Source organism: Vidua macroura, chromosome 6 (assembly GCF_024509145.1).
Source record: "Vidua macroura isolate BioBank_ID:100142 chromosome 6, ASM2450914v1, whole genome shotgun sequence".
Taxonomy (NCBI): Eukaryota; Metazoa; Chordata; class Aves; order Passeriformes; family Viduidae; genus Vidua; species Vidua macroura.
Genome location: NC_071576.1, coordinates 24,315,960 through 24,338,771, shown reverse-complemented (window position 1 = coordinate 24,338,771; position 22,812 = coordinate 24,315,960). Strand labels below are relative to the sequence as shown.

General features: G+C 35.2%; 1 protein-coding gene across 1 annotated transcript in view; it reads left to right on the top strand.

The window, feature by feature from the left end:
- MIPOL1 (mirror-image polydactyly 1) overlaps positions 1-22,812 on the top strand; it is a 182,985-nt gene that overhangs the window by 11,403 nt on the left and 148,770 nt on the right. The window contains exons 2-5 of the mRNA XM_053981400.1: positions 16,406-16,451; positions 18,250-18,387; positions 18,932-19,063; positions 20,323-20,402. Coding sequence (XP_053837375.1) covers positions 19,059-19,063; positions 20,323-20,402 — 85 coding nt within the window. The 5' untranslated portion in view covers positions 16,406-16,451; positions 18,250-18,387; positions 18,932-19,058. The remainder of the gene's footprint in view (positions 1-16,405; positions 16,452-18,249; positions 18,388-18,931; positions 19,064-20,322; positions 20,403-22,812) is intronic.

Below are 22,812 nucleotides of genomic sequence, written 5' to 3'. Positions count from 1 at the left end.
TTGTGCTTTGAAGGGAAAAATAAACAGTCATGTGTGGGGTTGACCCCAGCCAGCAGCTAAACGCCAGCACAGCTGCTTGCTTGCTGCTCTCCCCAGCAGGCTGAGGAGAAAAGTAAGGGGAGTGGAAGCAAACTCATGTTCCAAGACAGTGACAGTTTAATAAGCAAAGAAAAAAGAAGAAAGAACAAGCCAACCAAACAAAACTAAAACCAACAAAAATTTATGCAAATGGAGTCAATCACCACCTCTTACCTGCAGTGTACCATGGTCCAGCCAGTCTTAGAGAGCTGCTGCTTTGGAAGAAAAACTACACACCCCCTTCCTTTGCTTTACCCAGTTTCCATTGCTAAGCATGACATTATATGCTGTGGAATGTCATTTTAGCTGGTTTGGGTCAGCTCTGTCCCCTCACAACTTCTTGCCCGTGCCCAAGCTACTCTCTGGAGGGACAAAGTTGGTGGGAAACAAAAGCCTTGATGCTGTGGAAGCAGTGTATGTAATATTCAGAGTACTGGTATGTTGTCAGCAATGTTTTAGCTATAACCCCAAAACACCAAAGTACCACGTGTGCAGTTACAAAGGAAGTTAATGGCATCCGAACCAGAGTCAGTACAAGTAGTACCATATTTTTTCAATAATAAAAATACTCTTTTCTAGAATGTGTTATGAAAAGCATTTTTTAAATTTGTAGCAGCATTGGTGATAGACAGATGGGTATACAGCTTAAATTTGTAAGGGAGGAAATTTCTAAATTTATATGAATACAATTTACTTAAGCAAGTCTCAATTAAAAGTCTAGTAATAATTTAGAGGAGATTTTACTCCTATGCAGTAGTGAGTTCTCACATATGAATGAAGTTGCAACATACATATTAGGCTTAGTGATGTCTTAAGCCACCATTGTTTTGTTCAAGAATGATCATGCCCTTTTGTTTTTGTGTTCTTTGACTTTTGATTTAGTTAGTACCAGAGGCAGTGATATTAGCACAAATAGGAAGCTGTAGCAGACTATAAGTATTTGACTTGAGTGTTTATGAAAATGAGCTTTCCCTGCCTCTCAAGGGCATGGTTACGAAGTTTAGCTCATGTTCTTGTTAAAAGGATGTTTTCTTTGCAGAGGAGGGAGTTTTTTTCAGAAGAAGTTTGACAGTAAAGCTTTCAGTGAAATACAGGGTAGAGCTGAAAAGACAAAATGTTCAGAAAATTATGTTCCAATGAATGTTTGCCCTTAGAAGCAAGAGAAAGGCTTAATAATATTGTATGATGCATAAAATGAGTGGTAAAGTCAACATAGTGGATATACTGGTCATTGAAAGGTGAGGGAAATAAGACAAGCCTTCATTAAACTTGGCCTTAAATGTTTTTGAAAAACAAGATACAGAAACACCAAGTCTTGCACCTGCCAGTGCATGGAGAACATCATGAAAAGATGACTGATAACCAATGTTTTTCTGTGCTTGATGCATCAGTTGAATTTGGCAGTTGCTCTGAAGAAAGTGGAGACCACCTCTGTGTGTTCAGCATTCCTTATGTATCAGCACCTGAGTCCTTTGAGAGACTTTGTATACTGCCTGAAGCATTCAGCAGGGAAGTACAGCACATGTTGAATATCAAAGGCTATAGTGAGGACTGATGTTTTGACCCAGGGAAGATGATAGAAATGTAGAGCTAGCAATTGTGAAAAGCTTTGGGAAATTTCAGATCTTCTAGGCTCTGGTTCTCTCTCAGTCCAAAAGATCACAGGTGGTAACTGAAACAGATTAATTTGTAATTCTGATATAAGCATAGGTAATACATTTTTCTGCTGACTGTACAGAGTACCTCAAAGACCTACTGATAGTTGCCTCTAGCATGACATTTTATCCCTGTCACAGTGGTTTTTGTTAACAGGTTACATTATGTGGGGAAGGGGATTATGGTAACTGAGGCATGTAAAGGACTCCTGCCAAACGCAGAACAAAACATTAGCTTGTGCAGAGGCTTGTGATCTTCTGTATTGATGAGCTGGGAAACAACTGTTTGGAAAATGTCTATTGGTCTTCTGAAGTCTGAGTGGTTTCTGTGTGCAAATGGGGGACAAAGGGAGACATAGCTGCAGTCATATAAGCAAAACTATTTTGACTGAGGTCTTTGAACTTTTCTTATGACCTAAATTTGTATCTTGACAGCAGGAGTGGGAAAAGCTTTAAGATTCTGAGTTTAGCTATTTATTTATTTATTTATAAGCTCACAAGCTGTAATGGCAAAGCATCTTTCAAAATCTGAACTCTATTCTGTCAGTGAAATACAGGTGATATTACACTTGTAATCTGGTTCATACCTAGAAACAGTTTTTCTGCTGGGCCAATTACCAGTAATTGTGATGCTGTGGTATAGCAGTAAAGAGAACGAGCAAGGTAAATCAGTCTAATACTGACATTTATGAGCTAAGCAAGCTATTCATTCTTAGAAATGTGTTACATGAAATTATAGTTTAAAACAAATTAATCAACTAATAGGGAAATTCACCTGACAGCTAATGTATTTTAAATTATATGTACTTCTGACACTTAGCCTTTTCTGAAGGTTGAATGACATTGGGGGTGGTTTCATTCTTATTCCCATTTGGAGGTAGATTGTATTCCCCTTTGGAGCTGAGGAGTTGTGCTGACTTCCCTGCTCAGCTTTGTAAATACAGTGTAGTTCAAACTGATGTTACTGTGCTTTATCCACCAATGAGCAGTTTTGCCCATTCCCTGTATCTAAGGTACAGATTCCAGGTGGATGTCACAAAATCCTTTTTTCCATATTTTGTGTTTGTAGGACAGATTTGAGTCATTATCTCTAGGATAAGGAGATGGTAAAACACCTTAGTAATTCCTACAGGGACTATTTATGTATAGGAAGGAGATTCTTGTTTCAGCCTAGATCTTCCCAAAGTTTTTTTGCTTATATGGTTTTTAAAATAGCATACATTACATTCCAAGGGTTTTAATCTTATTTTACATTGTTTATATGTGTGTCTTTGTATATAATTAATGATTTAAATTTTTTTAGGATTTGGCCAAATTAAAACTACATTTTTTTAATATATCCCAAGCTATGTGTTGCAATACCATTTGACTGTAGATTTTTTGATAATTTTTTCTTGATTTTCAAAAGCTATTAAGGAATGCCTGTATGTGTTTTTGTATGAAATCGCTTTGATAACAAAGAAACTATTTGATATTTCTACATGCAAAAGTCTGTGTACAAATAGTGTTTAGATAAGCTGCTTTAATCTCTTATTGTGCATATTTTATAATTTTATAGTTAAGTCAGGAATTTAGAGTATTTTTTTTATTGTATACATTTGTAACTGGTTATAAATTAATCACAGAAGTACAGTGTCAGCATGAATTAATTATGCAAGTAAACCAAATGGCTATTTCATTATTTTATTGTAATGCCAAGAGTTTGAGGAGCTCTTTTGTCTTAATAGATTAGCCAGAATTCATTGGGAAAAATCTTAGTATGTTTAAGGTAATGGGAAAATCTTGCTTTCAGTACATCCTACAGAGATCCTGTTTAAAACAGATGACAGTCTGTCACGTTCAGTAGCACATCAGTCATCAGATTTATTCTAATTCCTTAAGCTGAACATTTCATTCAAGCTTGTAGATTGTCTTGTCAAGCTACCAAAAGCCTCGTAGCTTTTCTGTCAAACATAGAGTTGCACCAGCAGTTCACAAATAAATGCTAAGCTGCAAAAATACTGTTTATTTTCTTTAACCTTTTATTCAGTTAACTACACTGTTCTTTCATGTTATTTTCTCCACATGTGTTTATCACAAGGTATTCGAGGGACTGCCTCCTAAACATGCCTCATCCTGACCACAGCACTTCAGACCAAGGACCACTCATTTTGGGGCATGTTGTTTTTACTTGTAGCAGTCTAGACCACCGTGGTTATCACATTCCTCTTCTAATCACAAAGGCCCAGTGAGCAGCTTCATTTGCTGCAGACGTGAAGGAATCCTACTGCTGCTGCACTGACAGCTGTGGTGTGGCCAGTCTGGCTTTGTGCAGTGGCTGTGGACTTCTTGCCCTGTATGGAAAGTGACACTTCTGCTGTCAGCTCATATAGTAATGACATTCTTTGTATTTATTCATTACAGTCCTTCTAGGATATTCTTTCATGCAGTATTGTGTATGTCTGTGTCTTTTTTTTTTTTTTTTCATTTTCTATCTGACCATCTCTAATTCCGAGCTTTTTGTTTTAAATGAAGTCTTTTGTGTAAACTATACCATTTGCTTGTGAAGTCTACTTAAACTTTACATGGTGGTGAGAACATGACTTGAGACATACTTTCTTTGAAGTCAATATGTGTATGTCTGAGGTAGTAAAATATTGAGGATGATTAATTGAACTTAATTAATTGAATTAAGAAAAGAAAGTAAACTATTAGATGGGTGCATTTGTATAAGTCACATTTAAGGCCAAAAAATTACTTGTAATTACTGAAAGCCTCATCTCCAGATAAGACTAATCTATATTAAATTGCTAATGCTATGACATTCATTATAAAGTTGTTACTGCTCTTTAATAGGAAGAAGACTTCCTTGGTTGTCTCTTTTAGCTATTAAAAAATTACATCTACGCTGTCTATTAATAATTTTCCAGAATCATCAATTTCAGAACTCTACTTTTTACTTCTAATTCTTCACTGTAACTTGTGATTTCTTCTAATATGTTTTTTTTCTTGTCATTTACATGCAGTGCTAAATTTTCTCTCTTAATCTGGTGTTTTTCTTTGTTATAAAGCTCTGCTCTTGTTAATAATTTTTTTTGGTCTGTTAAATGGCCAGTGTGTTCTTTTAGCAGGCTTATTCCTTGAATGGATATTCTGAAAGACACATTGTACATGTCTAAAAAGGAAATGTGGGGTTGAAGCCCTAGATAAAACTAAAGCCTGAGTATATAAAAAAAAGATTGTTAAAATATCAAGATAATGAAAAGTCAGAAAATAAATTATACCTATTATTAATTTTGAATTGTATTCAAACATAGAAATATGTATCGTAGACAAAAGCTGATTATAGAGAGATAAAATTCAATTTTACACTGGGATAATTGTTTTATGTATTTTACATTTATTTATAAGATCAGATAAAGGCCTGGAATTCTCGATATAAATCACTGTATGGTCCTGATGAATACCAAGGTCAGTAAAAGGAAATCCCTTCGCTTGCAAAACACATTGCTACTGCAGAAAATACGAAATTAATAAAATGAAACTGATAAGCACCATCTTTCCTACTACTCATTCTTTACTTGCATTATTATGTTAGATCTTATGGTAGTTTTGGTTTTTCAAAGGAGTGAATAGGTATCAATGCTCTCAGCATCTTCCCATATATTATCTGTAGCCAAATTCACATACCTTTGCTAAGTAGAGATTAATGCAAAACTTACTTGAGGTTTGTGAGTCAGAATGGATCTGTTGTCACAGTAACACTGTGAAATTAGATTGGCCCTCTTCAAAGGGTCTTGCATGTGCTGGAGATGTAGTTGATGGATCCAAATGCCACATAGATGGTGGAGCTCATGATTTAATAGTACATTTCTGTAATCACAGAATCACAGAATAATGAGGTTGGAAGAGACCTCTAAGATCATCAAGTCCAACCTCTTCCCTAACACCTCAACTAGACTATAGCACCAAGTGCCATGTCCAGTCTTTTTTTAAACACATCCAGAGATGGTGATTCTACCACCTCCCTGGGAAGACAATTCCAGTACTTTATTATTCTTTCTGTGAAAAATTTCTTCCTAATATCCAACCTGTACCTTCCCTGACGTAGCTTGAGACTGTGACCTCTTGTTCTGTCAGTGCTGCCCGGTGGAAGAGACCGACCCCCACCTGTCTACAACCTCCCTTCAGGAAGTTGTAGAGAGTTGTTAATAAATTAATTCCTATCAGGAAGGCTTATTCTACCCAGAATCAAATCTCTGGTATGTCTTCAAGAGAAGGAAATTTAACTATTTTTCAGACTGGAAAGGACAATAAAATGGATTCTAGGTTCTCACAGAAGTGACTTTGTGTTGAGTACCTCAGCTGAGCATCTGGGTCAGCTTGAACTAAAGAAGAAGACGCCCTCTCAGTAACTGAATTTCAAGTCGGAATTTGAAACATGTGGATAGTGAACTGAAATGGTTGCCATTCACCTTACCACACTCATTTAATAAATAAGCTGTAGTGTTCAGTAATGAGTTTTTTCATGTGTGGTGTATTGGAGCTTTTGAGTCCTGGGACAATAAGAAACAGAGTCCTTGACATGGCATCCACTTCACAAAAAAGTGTTACTAGACCTGACAAGTATTTCATCAAGCTGGACATTTTTCACCAGTGGTGACTTCCAAAACATGTCTTCATCAGCTGGCTTTATTTGGCAGCAAGGAGTTCTGCACTTGTTGCTTTTTACAGAGTCCAGCTTTTTTGAGCTTCTGTCGAAGTACCAGTGTCACTGAGGTCAGGAATTTGCACTGTTACTCAAGTTAGATTACGTCAGAGAGTTGTGGCAGTGAGTAGTGACTCTGCATCTATAGGGTGAGGAACTGGTGTCACTGAGCAGCTCTTCTAGGTAAGTGCTGGCATTACAAATGGTCTTTTGTTTTCTTCCAGAATTGTAAGTTTTTTATAAGCTTGCAACTTATTCTGCTTCAGCAAAGGAAGGGCCAGTGCTGCAGGGTCAGAATCTGATCTTTGATTTCTCAGGTAGGATTCAGGGTAAATGATTTTGCATGCTGAGTGGTTTAACAACCATGAGTTCTAGAATAGTGCTTGATAAGCCTCTGCACAGGGAGTAGCTCAGCAGCGTTCATCTGCTGGGCTGGTGATGAGATTGCTGAGGTCTGCTTCCATGTAATCAAGCTTTCTTTCCAAATGCTGAAAATTGATTAGACTGCAGAAGTACAGATACAGAAAGAGCTGTACAGAAATAGAGCTACCTGTGAGAATAGATTCACCTTCCTTTTTTGATAGAATTGGATTTCTTTCAGGATCATAGTGAGGCCATTTCTGATTCAATGCAATTGTAAAAGGGCAGTAATGGACCCTGTCCTCCTGTTGGTTCATGTATCCTGAAATGTAAAAGAATGAAGCATCCATGAAGGATTCCTTTGTCATAAAGGTTATGGATTAGGGTGCCATGGGTGTTTCCAGAGACTATTGTTGTGGCATGTACAATCAACCAGTTAAGGGTATTTAAGTTAGTTTTCTGCACTACAGCAGCATAAATGGAGGGTGATCTAAATATGCCTGGGAGCAATCGTAAGCTTCTTGCTTTATGGACTCAGAATTTGATGGTAGCAAGAATAAACAGAGTTGTGGGGTGTAACACTTCGCACAATGTACTGAAGGTGACTGCTGTGCAGGTGTACAAGGTAACTCTAATTAAAACAGTTTCCCCTTGAAATGTAATTTTGTTCCTCCTCTTCACGATCCAGTGGTAGACTAATATTTGTCTCCAGAATGTTTTTCCAGGATCTGAAGTGGAATTACAGTATCTGAAGGTTACTAAATATTAGGCAAAAATTATAATTCTCTTCATAGTTTAAAAGTATCTTTCATATTTCAAAAACCCTCATGAATGTACAATTCTTTTGGCAAACATTCACTGTCTTGCACTAGAGAGAAAACTTACTGTAAATAACATAGGCTGCTTTCATAGTGAGGTTCCCCTCCAGTTGTATCCAAATTTACCTCAAAAGTTAACAACAACTAAAAAAAAATCAAACTAGGTACTTTATTGAGAACTTCTTTAGTGTAACATATGACACTTTCTTTCCAATAATACAGCCATTCAGGTCATTAGAGAGGTTGGAGAAATTAAGAATTATCTGTACATCTTCAGCTCTTAAAAATCCCACATGTAATAAAAACCAGTGGTGGATTTTTTTTAACTGTAATCCTGTAGAATATAATTATGTATGAAAGTGTCACTGTTTAGTAATACAGGAATTATACGGTAAATAAAAGAAAATTTTGTTCCACATTCTATAGAAATTCATTCAGATTAATGTTAAACTCCAGTTACAAAGAGGTTCATTAAAAATATCAGATGTTATCAAAAATGTTTTGGAAAAAACCTTTAGCTGATCTGATTAAAGAAAGATGTGATCAGAGCATGAGTTTGATCATTATGGGGTCTCATTATGGACTTCTCAAAAGTCTTGAGAAACAGGTTTTTAGGGAGGTGTCTATTAATGGATGTCTGAATGTAGGTGTGTTTTTTCAATCTCTCCTGAAAGCACTGTGGAAAACCTTATAAATACTGAACTACCTTTTCCTTAGGTTTAGTTTATATATAGTATCTTTGATAAAAAACAAAAATAATCTTACACCTCAGTAAAGTTCAGTGTGGTGAGTAAATTGAATTCACTTAACTCTTTTCAGGCAGACAGCAAATTATTGGAAAAAGAGCGACCTTTTCACAACACCTCCTTTCCCAAACCAGACTGCTCAGCAGATGCACAGTCCAGCTGAAGAACTGAGACGGTGGAATACGTTCTTTGGATAAGCAGAAATATGAACAGAAATAACTGGTTAGATATTCTGGCTTTAAAGTCTGGAAGAAATTAAAAGAAGTTGAAGACCACTGAAAGCAGTGTCAAAGGGTCATAACTTATACCAGAAAAAGTATGCCTTTCCTTTTTTTCTTTACATTTAAGTCTGGACATGTTAAGATTTGCCTTTGACAGTAAGGAGTTATGAAAGCACAACACTAAAAAAAGTTGCTTTCATTTATAATGAGTTTCAAAAAAATATTTCAGAAGACTTTCTTTTTTCCTCTCAGTTGGACTGTGAAATAGGAAATTATTTAGGAGTTTTCTTAATGTTATGATTAGGCACAGATGTCCTAGTAGTGCACATTCCTAACTTTGTCAGGTATTCCTTCATCATGAAAGGGTAAAAAGCAAAGATAAAACTGTGTAGCCTGCAAATCTTGCAACTTCACAATGTCCAGGAATATCTTCAGAATTATTCTGAGTATTTGAGCTTTTTAAAAATCTTGTATTTTATCTACACTGCTATAGCTATGGAGTCTTGATTTCTATTTATCTTTTAGTGATGCCAAGCAGTGAAATACATAATAACTACAACATCTGACAAAGAAGCCTCAAAATATTCAGCACAATTATGTGCAAGAGAAAGTAGCCATCAAAATGAGCCTGGCTTTCAGAAGTACTAAGGAAGGCTTTTTCTTCCTTCCTCTAGTAAGTGGATTTAGAACTCCTTTGCTACACCCAGGAATAACTGGTCTGGGGCCAATATTCAGCTGCTGTCTCAGCTCTAGTGTTTTGGCAATGAAAACATGAATGTATCTTGTTGAATCAAGGAATAATTAATGCAAGGTATTGGAATATAGAATGAACTTGCAAAAAAGAATAAAATATCCATCTGTTTTCTTTTACAAAAAAAAAAAAAAAAAAAAAAAAAAGAGAAAAAAAAACCAAAGAGAATAATTTTGCTGAAAATTGCAAGATAATCCTAGGTCATTAATTTTTCTAGGATTTTTTTCTCCATTTGTCTGTGTGGAGAGAATCTGATATTAAGACTCAGAACCCCTAAGAAGTTTTTCTCTCAGTTGTGTCACCCACAACTTATATGAAACTCTTTGTAGTTTATATTCTCAGAGGAATTCTTTCAGGCTTCTCCACTGTAAATCACTTTCATGGTTTTGGCTGAATAATGTGCTTACTCAGGGTTTAAAAAGCGCTTTCTTCAAAACCCAGTGAACAAATTCGGGTCTTTTAAAAACATATTTGTCCAGCTTCTTCATTCTGTGTGTTGCATATCATTATAAATAAGCAAAAGATTGAAGAATGAGAATTATCCATATATTCAAATACTAAATTAAAAAAAATTGGACTATTTCATTGACTGAAAAGGAGCAGAAATGACATCGTTTTCATTCTGTGTGTTCTGACATTTCTGGTTGTGTTTAAATTTGTTCTGCACCTTACTTTGGAAGACCTTTTGTAACTAAGTTTTCCACTGTTTGTAACTTTTAACATTTTAGACAGATTTTTTTTTTTTTCACAGCAGGAATTTCCTGCCTACTGGGTGAAGTTGACTTATTTTTTGTATGTTTCAGCTGAGAGAAGGTTTTGGATATTTTCTGAACAAGAGTTAAAGGATAAATATGATGTTTTCCCTGACATAAAAAAAAAATGCAGCAGTTTGATTAGTAGCCTCAGATGTGATTATGTTTTGCATTGCTTTCTTAAAGTTTGGCAGAGAAATTGATCCACTGTCAGAAATATCTGTTTTGTGACTGATAATCTAACTTCAGCTAATGCCTCTTTTTTTTTCCTTTAATTTTTTTTCTTTTTGTTGTTACTTGCTTGTTTTTCTGTGATTTTCAACTGCCTGGCACTGATTCACAGTCTGTGGTGACTCCTTTTAATCCTGTACCTTTCCTTGTTGGTGCAGCATCAGGAGACAGTGGAGCAATTGCTATGGTGCTGAATGTTTGCAGGTTTAGCCTCTTCAGTCATTAGCTTACATTTAAATTCTGGACATTCTCAACAGATTTATTTCACTGAGGCATCTCTGGTTCTCACTGAGTTTTGGCCCACCTCAGAATATCTTATTCTTCTCTGGGAGTCCAAGATAATTTCTGAATGTGTAGCTTGTTGTTTTGAATTGTGCTGGTTTTCAGATTTCTTTGATATTGCAATAAATTTCAGGGAAGCACCTGGATTAATTTTCCAAAATCACTAACGTAGTAATCATACCTAAATAAGCAACTGCACATAAGGCATGCTATATATCATGCATGTTAAGCATATTGTAAAGCACACAGTCAATGCCTAAGTGCTGAAAATGCTCAGAAATGTTGTTGTTGGAGTGTAGCAAATGTAAAATTGTAGGATAATTTAGGTTGGAAAAGACATTTAAGATCATCAAGTCCAACCATTAATGCAGAACTGCCAAGACCACCACTAGACCATATTCCCTAGTACCACATCTACACATCTTTTAAATATATCCAGGGATGGTGACTCCACCATTTCCCTGAGCAGCCTGTTCCAAATCTTGCCAAAACTTTCTGTGAGGAAATTTTCCCTATTATCCAATCTACACCTTCTCTCATGTAACCTGAGACCATTTCCTCTTGACCTATTGCTTGTTACTTGCAGGAAGAGACAGATCCCTGCCTCACTACAGCCTCCTTTCAGGTTGGAGAGAGCAATAAGGTCTTCTCTCAGCCTCCTTTTCTCCAGGCTAAGCATCACAGCTCCCTCAGCAGTTCCTCATAAGACTTGTGCTCTAGACCCTTCCCCAGCTTCATTGCTCTTCTTTGGACACATCCTGAAGTTTGCCATTTCTCTGTAACTTCCACTTCTTGCTTACAAAGGGTGAAGTTGCTATTCATAGCCAGTGAAGGCATTATGTACTGGATCTAGTTGCTAAATCTTAAAGAAAAAAGAAAATCTGAAGTTCAGGCAAGGCTGTATGGTTATTGAGTCGAAATGTATGTGTTCACACCTGAGCAACTCTCTTATGTTTCTGTGCTTTTACTGCTGAGCAAGCATGGTTAAGGGAGCAATTACACTTGTAGTTGAAGTATAGCTTTCTGTTCAGGTAGTTATCTAAGAAAAGGATAGTTAATTTGCTTGTAAAGAATAAATAGGGCTAATGTGGAGTCAGCATTATTTTATTTCTGAGCTTTTTAGCTTGTGAAATTTCAGGTGATGTGATTCCTTTCTGTAGCTGAGGCATACACTATAGAATTGGGGCAGTTACATAATTTGGGCAGAACCAGTGCACTGGATTTGCTGCTTTATGACAGCGGTGGGGGCGCATCTGTGTTTTCGTGCTGTCTAAAACAGCCTGACAGATACATAACTGGTGGTCTGTATTTCCCTGCAGGAAACCAACAGGCCCTTCTCAGTCCCCACGTACAGGACTGAATCTTGAAAGGTTGGCACATTTCTGACAGGCCTCTGCATGTTCAGTGTTCATGACAGTTTTTGGTCAGGCTCCAATATCCACACTGTTTGTTGCCTTTATGCTTTTTATTTTTACTGTCAGGAAAAATGGTGCTATTTGAAGGTACCTTGAGAAATGTGAGTTGGCTGGATGAATCAAGTTCCTCTGCTTCTCTGCTGCTTTTCTTCATTGGGTCCCTGTTCAGTCTTACTTCTTTCTGTCAAGGCAGCCAAACAATTGGAATGTTTTTGGCAGAAGACATAATTTCTGCTTAATGCTATTACTTGTACTAGTAGTTTTTGAATTTGGCACTGAATTACTACTTCACATTTTCATGTGCATATCATGTTTTGTGATTTTATTTTTGCTTTTATGGTAAAATCTGGGCTAGCAACTTAGTTCTGTGATAAAAGAAATTATGATTTGGGGATTTGGGAATTTCAGTATACTGAATATACTGTACAATTAATTTTGCAAACATAAGCACTGTAGACTCATGTTTCTTGAATAATTTCCATAGTTAGCTTTGGAGCTCTTTAGTCACAGTAACATTTTTACAAGTTTGGGGAAAGGATGGATTTTGTGGGGCTTGAGGCCAGAGCTTTCAGAAAGACAGGTAAAATAACTGTATCAGTGGTCCATTTTTGGTTTAGTGAAGGATGATGTGCAAACCAATATTTGACATTTAGCCTAATGCCAAATCATCCAGTCATGTAGTAAACTGAAGAGAATTGTTGCTCAAGACCAGTAGGGCTCAAAATGCTTTGCACATGCTGCTGCTGCACTGTTTCCTCCCTGTTGGCATTTAGCCTGTCTGCCACGTGGGTGGTCTTTGGTTGTGTCTCAATGCTGTTTGGCTCTTGGTTGGTCAGGGGCTCTACTGACCTAACCTGCAAAGCAGAAAGCAACCTAGTATTTTTTCTGTTACAGGAATTCTAGTTCTGGTGGGTTTATTTTGTTGCAATCTTTAGAATAACAAAATAGGTAGGCAGGAATTGCATATCATCCAGTTCAGAATGGGGCAATCTCCAAAGTTAGATTTGGTTGATATATCCAGATGACTTTTGCCCATATCCAGCTACAGAGATTCTGTAACCTTTCTAAGCAACTAGTTCTAGTGACCTTCCTCACTGTGAAAAATTTGCTCTTACCCATAACTCTTGAGTTTTCTGTGTTACAGCTTGTCTCTCAGAAGGATCTGTGTCTTCTCTATATTTGCTCACGAGACAGCTAAAACCCAATAAAATCCCTGTTTAGCCTTTTCTCCTTAAAACCAACTAATCAAACTCTTGCAAACTCCTCATAATTCATGTCCTGCAGACCGTAATCATCTTGAATCACCTACTGGACTTAGCTCAGGATAACCATGAGCAGGTCAAACAGGATACAGCACTTCAGATGAGCCAAATAGGGGGGTTTAATAACTTCCCTTTGTCTGCTGACTATGATCCTGTCAACAGAGTGTACTACACAGGTAGTCCTTACCACTAGTGCTGATTCCACTGAAATATTATTTTGGCTCCAGATAAGACAACAGCTAGTTTAAAATGCACGTTTGTTCCTATCTGTAAAGGCTACGGAAATTACAATCTGGTTGTAAAATGTTTAGAAATGGAGATCTGGCTGTCTATAACAATATATAATGTGATACATAATACTGAGTTTTAAGGCCAGTGAAGAGTTTACAACAAAATTGAAGGATGGGTAAATGATTTGGCTGTTCACACCTGATAAAAGTATGTCATGGTTTTATTACCAGAATGAAAAGAATGTTAGTTAGAGCATCACAGAAGAAAGCTGCTTCACAGAATGCACAGCAAGACGAGAAAAGCTGCGAAAAAAGGGAGACAGTCTTTGACATGATTCTCTACAGTTTTCTTTGCATTTCAAAGAGGTGGTGGGCAGGGGGAAAGTAAAAGGCATGTATTGTCAAAGAGAAGGCAAAACTAAAGAAAAAGAAAAGAATTGGAGGACAAAAGACAGCTAAAAACTGGGGAAGAAGACAACAGAACAGGCTGAAGATGATTTAGTAAATAAAATACAAATTAAGATTGTTAATGTGGAAATGAGAATATATCAGAGAGCAGAAGAGATAGGGGGCTGTTGGTGAGCTAATATGCACATAAACATTTCCTGATGCACAGAGAGAGAATTGACCCTTAAAGACACTTAGTTCAAGTTAGGGAGAAAAAATAAAGAGGAAAGTACCTGTCCTTTATCCAACTAAGTTTAATTTAGGAATAGTTGAAACCTATTATAAACCAGTGAGTTTTATGCATTTTTATGCCTCCTCTTGTGCCTTTGTCAAAAGTGTGACAAAGACAATAAGTGCTCTTTGGCTTACAGTATGCCATCATTAAAAGCACCAGGTGCAAATTTTGTAGTGACAATATGAAGAAACTGCTGCAGCAACAGAGGAAAATTATCTGCCCCCTGTTTCTTCATGTTTTTTTTTTATTTATATAGGTTAATTGAAACCAACTGCATATGTCTTATCTCCTTTTGGGTCAAGAATCAGCAGGGAAGAAAAGCCAGGGATAACAGCTTCACTCTGCCCTCTGGGAAAATGTTTTTATCAAGCTTCCAGATAATGAAGTTACTTTTATTAACCAAAATCTTGAAGTCTTTTTAAAGATGTGAGATTTTACAAATTTGAAATAATATTCATGCTACATTCATCCATTTTAAAGTTAATCCACTTGTCTATATTTTATATTCTTTTTAAAAGAAACAGAATATTTTGCATGAACTACTTGTATTTAAAAGTATATGTAAGTAATAGAATACAATACAATAAAATAAGTATCTCTATAATCAAAGTATGTTTTATTTCACAGCTTTTAAGTATCTAACAGATGAGTATTATTCCACTTGTAAAAAATACTTGAATTGGTTATCTCTATTATCCTTTCACTAGTGTTTTTGTAACTGTCCAAAACTAGTTTTAACTTACTTTGAGTTGCCTTAGATTCCTGATGTGCCATAAAGTTTCCTAAGATGGGGAGGAAATGTGACTCTTTTTAAAGGAGTGTGTCATTTAATCAAGACTTGACATCCACCTGGGCTAAGAAAACTGTCTGTTTGTTCCCTGGGGAAATGCTTTGAGAAGGTAACTGGTTTTTGTGTAGAGTACCCTCCTAAGTTAGTTTTTGTAGTTTTGTGTGCCCCAAGGCAAAACGTTTCAGGATATTTTAGAAGATTCTGCCAGTCTAATTAATCTTATGGGAATAATGCTAAAATTCATTCTCTTCATAAACTATATGGTATTTCATCCCTGCACTGTCAATGGCAACTGTTAGCTGTATCTCTAAGGGAGACAAAAACAGGTTTGGTGCTGTTCCAAGGAGTAGTGGGATCTGGTCTATTGTCCCATCAGAGGTGGGGCAGGTGGGATAGCCCTCTGTGTGGAAAAACTCTTCCAGGACTGGAGGATTTTTTGTGAAGAATGGGTGAATTTGGTCACGAGCAGCAAACGTTTGCACCCTGTCCCAGCAGCTGATGCCATGATTCAGTGGTTGACTTCAAATTCTTTCAAGGCAAGACCAAGGAATGGGGGTTTGCAGTCATTGGGTCTCCATACAGAGTGCTCCCAGCAGTCTTTCTGTTCCTGAGGAGGGGACTCAGTAACTGACCTCCAGCTCAGAAGATGGACTTCTCAGTCCTGCCCAGGGAGAGAATGCACTGGCATTAGGGTTGCTGTGGTGCTCTTGTGGGGTTGGAGTTACCATGGGGTGCTCCTTTGTACAGTGTCTGTTACTCTGCAGACACTCAAGAGGTTGGGGTTTTTGCCTCAGAGAGTGGAAATACTGCTACAGCTGTAATAAAAACCATTTGAAACTGCACAAGTAAAGCACTGTATGCTTTCTGTCTTGCAGATATATGTTACTTTTATATACCTCTTGTTTTTATTAATTCCTCTAAGTGCTTGCGTTTATGAATAATTAGAACCAGGATTGGTATGCTATCCTTTTGAACAAGCTGTTATTTTGTTTAGATTTTTTTTCACCTAAAATCCATTCATATTCTAAGGTACTGAAAAGCAAAGTATTTTAATGGTGTTTTTGCAGAATATTTTCCTGAATGAATGAGGAAATAGTCATTACAGTTAGCACTATATAAAAAAGTGAAGGCAGTGCAGTGAGCTTAATTTTCCATTTTTGTCTGTCATAGATGTAAATAATTCAAACATAGAAGCATGGAAAGAAGTTAACAGTTTGAAACTGAGACTGCATGGGTCTCCTAGGATAATATTAGTATTTCCTGTGTGTTTCAATTTTATATTCTTAAGAAAAAGGTTGGTTTTCCTGAAGTATGAACCATTTAATAGTTAATGCTGTTTTTCACTGGGCTCCTGTGGTAAACTAGAATGTTCATGTATTTCATGTGTATGCTTATGTAATTAAGCATCCACTAATTTCTCTTTGGAAAATACTTCTCCAAATCAGCACTCCATGTATGAAGATTTAAGATTATATCATCTGTTTGTTTAAGGTAAGCATTAGGACAGGTATTATTATTTTATAATAGATTCTTAATCCTTTGTCTGTGAAATGTTGATGTTTTCATTAGAGTTAAAATATGTTGCATGTGTACAGAAAGCCTGAAATCTCAATATGTGGTTCTATCAATTTTAATTATTTGAATGATTAGAACAGCTAATTTTTTGCTTAAAGGTACACCAATGTACCATTGAATCTGTTTTTAAGGTTTTTTCCAGTTTAATGTCTGAATCCAAATTCATAAAGAGTTGGAAAAATGAGATGTCTGAGCTATAGGATTCACAGGGATTTTATATGAAGCCTATTTAATCAGGATAACACTGTTATTAATATTCATAAAGTCAGCTGGAACACAAATGACAGACTATGGAGCCTAAAATTTTTTACTTGTGAATTTATTAAAAGCAGCTTAAAAAATTAATGGAATTTAAGTAAAGTTGACGAAAATGAAAATCTTATGTTAGCAGAAAAAATCTATATTAGAACTTTGTCTAAGACCATCTTGCATTGATATCTTTGACAGATTTCATTGGTACTTAAAGAAGAAAGATGCATGAATGGTCATTTAAAAGGATTTAAACACATTGGCACATTAATTTTTACATGAATAATAAGTAGTTTCCAAAAGCAATTAACTTACAGTGTACAAGATTTGAATAGAAAAATAGGACTGTGACATCAAAGGGCAAAGCAAATGTGCAGTACATTTTAAACTTTAATAATACGACTTCTTAAAATATTTTTTTTCTTTTCCACAGTAAGTAAAGTAATACCAAAGGTATTTGTGTACAGCTTGGGTTTGTTTTGAAATACACCAAGATCTGGAAAAAATAAATATTTTTATGCCAAAGTGCTGTTGGTAAAGAACAGTTTTAAAGCTTTTACATTGATCAAGTGCTTCTGAATCAGCTTTCCTACAGTTTCTCTGTGTGGAAAACAGATACATACTGACCACAGTGTGTGATTTTTCTTCCATGCTGCTATATGCAGCATTTGGAAGCATTTCTTATTTCTGTAGATGGCAAAACAGTTAGGTCTTAGAGTTCTTTCATTATTGTACTTAACTGTTAATTTTATGTGTCTGTTGCATTTTATATTCAACCGATGGGGACATTTTCTTTTTTATTTTCACTTTCTTTCATGGTGTCCTAGTAGTTATACTAGTTTTTTTTTTTAGCACAAGGTGGATAAATAAATAGTGAATAAGGAATTTAGATTTAAAATTACTTCTAGCATTTGGGTTATGGTTTCATTTTGTATTTTAATTTTTTTCTTGGTCTGCCAGTACACTTTATTTTAATCTCCAGCTTTAATTTGCTCTCATTAATGCACAGATTGATTATTAGCAGATTGTCTTCAAATGAAAGTAAGGATTTATAATAATTGTATTCAACTTTTCTGATGATTCTTTGTGTGAAAACCTTAATGGCCACTTCTGATCATTTTTTTAATGCTGACTTTTAACACTCACTGAATAATGATAGTTCAATAAGTTTTGGTTCTAAAAATATCTTATGTTCAAGGTACCTTCTATAAAGGTAAATCTTGAAGGACAAGGAAATGTTGTACACAAGTCAGCTACCTAGTGCAGCATTTGTGTTCAGAGTAACCAGTTTAAATACTTGGTGTCTGGAATATTTTGTTGTTCTGTATCCTAACTTTTTTTTTTTTTTAATTAGTTAATTGGCACACCCTAGAGAGCCCCAAAAATCTTCCTGTTTTACATTTATCGATAGATGACCTTAATCTGATATCAGCCATTTTTTTTATTTTCTCTGTGTTTAAACCAGGAAATTCCTATTAGTCAACAGAACCTATTTCACCTATGAAGGCAAAGTCTGTAAAACGAGCCTCTTGACTTCAGTCATAATTTTTTCCTGTGCCATAGTCTATTATTTCCGGGAGAGGGCAGCATTTTCCTATATCAGGTACAGAAAGGCACATGCCCTGCTTAGACTGTCAATGTTTCTTGTAATTACTCCCAGTATATTTGTTGCTTGCTTATGAATTAACTTGCATTTATGGAACTAAATCATTCCAATCATTTAATTACACCTGAGGAGCTGAACTATAATTGCTTGCTTCCAGCTAGGATCTGATATGGCTTGAGCAGTATTAATTTGGTGTTTACTTTTCTGAGTGCTAAAAGCATTAAAATGATTGTGCAATGGGATTACATTTTACTAATTGCTGGCATTCATTAGCTGGGTAAATGGCGAGGAAGAATGACTGTATATTGTGGAGGGATAAAATTATGGTTTTAAATAGTATATTACTAGACACATTAAGGCCCTAAGACATGTTTTAAAATACTCCAGAGGTTATTAAACACCATATTTTCTTCATGTCTTGCTATATGAATATCTTATTAAAATACTGCAATTATTATGAACCTTTTTGTGCAATATGTAGGGAAATGGCTTCATTGACAGAAACCTATTTCTTGATATTAATAACCCTCTATATTTTCAGCTAATCCAAAAGTAAATGAGGAACTTAGGAAAAGATTGCCAACTTCAAATCAACACAGTTACACAGAATTGAAGAAGCGTACAGCTTCATTTGAGGGCTTCTTTTAAGGGACTCAGTGTTCTGCAATATGAGGTGAACTTTTTATTTTTTGTTAAGACCTAAGCACATCAAATCCTATGCATTTTTTTTTTATCGTGCAGATTTATAGTCAACAACAAATATGAGCTAAATATGTATTTCTTGAATGTTTGGTGTACGTGTTAGTGTTGAATCTTAAGTGTTTGTACAACTAATTTTTTTTGCTATTTTAAATATAAAAATGAAATAATCTGCTTTTTTGGTGTTGTATGCCAAAATAATTTCTCCTGCTGTTTTATTATTTAGAAGATGTGTCTTGGTATAATTCGGTTGAATTGTAAAATATGTACTTAATTTTTTTATTTAATCTCTTACATTTTTCAGCACAATGACAACTGTCTGAGTGTTTTCATAATCTAGTTACTGTACCTTCAAAGCACATGTATCTTTTTAATAAATGTAAAACAAAATGTTAGGAGGGAAAACATACAAAATAAGCACAATGCATAGTTAAGGATAAAAATTGTCCTATGTTTTTTAAAAAGGTGCTTGATTAAGTAATACAATTTGTGGTAAGCTTACTATGTTACCAAGATTACAAACTTATTTAGATTTCCTTGCAATACAGAGTATAATTGAATTTTTAACACATAAGAGAGCACTTATTTTAACACCCAGAACTATGCCTGGTAGAAATAACATTTTATTGTAAGTCTTATTGAGGGTTACTTCTTGAAGATCTTTGATTATGTGAAATATTGAAACTGTGTAATTAACTATAGTCTGAAGCAATATGCATGCAAATATTGGGATGTCATTATTTAACTGTTCAGAAAGAACTTAAAATTCAAAGTTGGAGTGGTCATAGGTGACTTTACCTGTATTTTATCTAGGAAATTAAAGGAAGAGAAAGAATGCTGTAAAGTGAAGCACATGCCACTATCTGTAAAACTGCCAAAGTGAGCAGTCTTGTTGTCTGTAGCAGGACTGCTTGGTGTGATTTGGGCTGTGCTCAGTAATGTGTACTTCCAAGACCAGACTCTAGAAGAAACCACCAAACTAATAAATATTTCAACAAGGATATCACATGCAACAGAAAGCTGAACAAAACAATTATAAAAATTAGATGAGTGAAGAAAAAATATTTTGCTGAGAAATATAATTTTTCACTGACTGTTCAAGTATGCAGACTTCATTGTGCTGCTATAAATATTTAAGATAATTTGTTTTGTAAATTTTCTGTCAAATGAAGGCAAAGTATAGGTGTATTATATTGTTTCAAGTTTATTTATCTAGAGTTTGTTTTATTTTAGCTCTGAAACCTTCAAGCAAAAACTGGACTCCGTGCCAGATCAAACAAGTTCAGAGGAACAAATGGAGAACTGGTCAAAAGGTAGGGACTTTAAAGATATTAATAAGGAACCTTAGGTGTTATACCAGTGCTAGGCAGTGACTGGAGTGTGTTTGTTCTTGCTGATATATGACTGACTTTGGAAGAAAAGAAAAAAAAAAAAACACAACCACTTACTGCCCCTTAAGAGAGCTTGGAGTAACAGGAGAGCAGCTACATGAATATAAAGCTTCACCTTTATTTTCTGGATTATTGAAAATGTTTTTGTACAACTTTCAGAAGACTTGTTTAAATTCTTAGTCTGTACATTGCACTTTGCTTTCCAACCTTTTTTTTAATTGTTAGCAATAAATCTGAAAATCTGTGTTAAAGTAATTTTCTTGGCTATTCACACCTGGCTTAGGTATGATTAAGCCATCTACTAATATTAATGAATTTCTCATTAGTAGTTCAAGTGAATTTAGACAGTGAGGTAAGGCTTGGAGATATAGGTGACCTTGTTTAACTTAGAGCTTCCCCAGCTGATGGAGTTCTCATCTTCATCGGGATGCAAGTATCTTTTTGTATTTTTAATTGGTTGACCAGACATAATTGTTCTCAGATACATTCTTCTATGTTTCATGCAGAAGCCTAAAAAAAGAAAACCTAAAAAAAGGCCACTGAATTTGAGAGTACATTACATTACTGACTGACTGACTTTGTAGAAGAGAATTTTCAGAAGTAGCTTGTGACTAGATTGTGACATGTAGAAGGAAAAAAGGGAAAGACATAAAAAAGACACCCTGACTTTAGGATGGATTTTTGCTAGTAAGTGAATATGTGTAGGTTAAAAAACCCAAAATGGAATAGGTGTGTCAACATCAAAATTTCCCGCTATATCAGAGCCTCATATCTTCTTGTACATTTCCTTTTTTTGAGTTTTATACTATATATTCTCTCTCAAATGATAATAAATGTCAAGTTTCTCCTGAAGAGTCTGCTTAGAAGAGAGAAAAAATGCTTCATTTTGTAGATGATGATTTTCTTTCATGTGTAAAAGAATTTCTGCCTATATAATTTGTAAAATAAACTACTTATAAACACCTTTTAATTTATGGAATTTTGAGCTGTTACTGAGTGAAGTTCAAAAGTTTTTGAATCATATACTCGGTAAACAAAAATAGTCATGGTGGTGTAAGTTACTGGAGAATTGTATTCTGACAATTTAAACATGTAATGGCTTAATCTGGTTTAGTATTTTTAGACCTTTAGGGGTCAGCATACCCTAAGAATGGTTCAAAAGGTTAAGTTTTCCAAAGTAGGCAAATTAACCTGATTCTCTGTGAAATATTTTCTGTCTAATTGCAAGAAATTATCTTCTGCTACTGCTCAGATATTTTAAAACTGAGTAGTTACTGAGTTTCAGTTTCAGTTACTCAGTAGGTTACTGAGTTAGTGTATTATTTTTCTGATGCATTAAGTCAATATTTTGTGCTGTTTAGACAGCTGTTTCTTTCAAGCTAACACTTTATGTACCCAATAGAAATTGTTATATAAACAAAAGTAAAATTTATACACCTTTCTTTATCATAATCATTAATCAGTCATGTAATTCTTTGTGCTTTTGCTCCTGGGAAAGTTAGAAAAAGGGATTATGGGTAAATTGTCATCCTATGGTGTGGATGAGAATTTTTTTTTTCTCAGAATTTAATTTGGGTATTAACAGCTAAATTACATTCACTTATCATAAAGATAATAGGTCAGTTTCAGCAACATAACGTTCAATATGTGCACTTAGTAGATATTCTAGTGCATTTTCTCATTGTATTGCTTAAGCACTTCTCATTTTCTGTGTAAATGTGTGTGCTGAGGAGCGTGCTATTTTGTGTCCTGCTGGCTCTGTCATCTTCATATATTTCCTTGGTACAGTTGGTACTGTACTGTATTTAGATTTTCCTTTCTTGTAACTTTGAAGTTTAAAAGCTGGGTTTAGAATAACACTGTAATGATTTATTCACATTTTTTAATAGCCTACTGAAATATTGGAGATTACATTATTTGTCAACAAATAAGGATGGCAAAGCAAATATAAGATTAAATTTATCTGACTAGATGAAAATTCAGTCAAGCAATGAGAATTTAAAAAAAATAGAAAAAACAGATACAGAGAAGTGTTAGGTTTATGGCGGTTATGTGGGATAATGTGTAACCTGCTAATCAATGTTATAAAATAAAATACTTGAAAGGAAGGTAGTGTTTAAAAGGAGTGTATCTGAAGTGTTTGATAGGTGAGATTTTCTTTTTAACTTTCCGAGTTGTTTGGAGTATAGTATGCCTGTGTGGATTGAAGAATTTGTCACTGTTCTGTTCTATTAGGAAGAATTAAAGAATTAAAGAAAGTTTGTGTGTACGGCTTGTTATTTTGTATTTGTATCTAGTTTAAATGTACTCTTTCTCTTGTTTTTAATAGAAG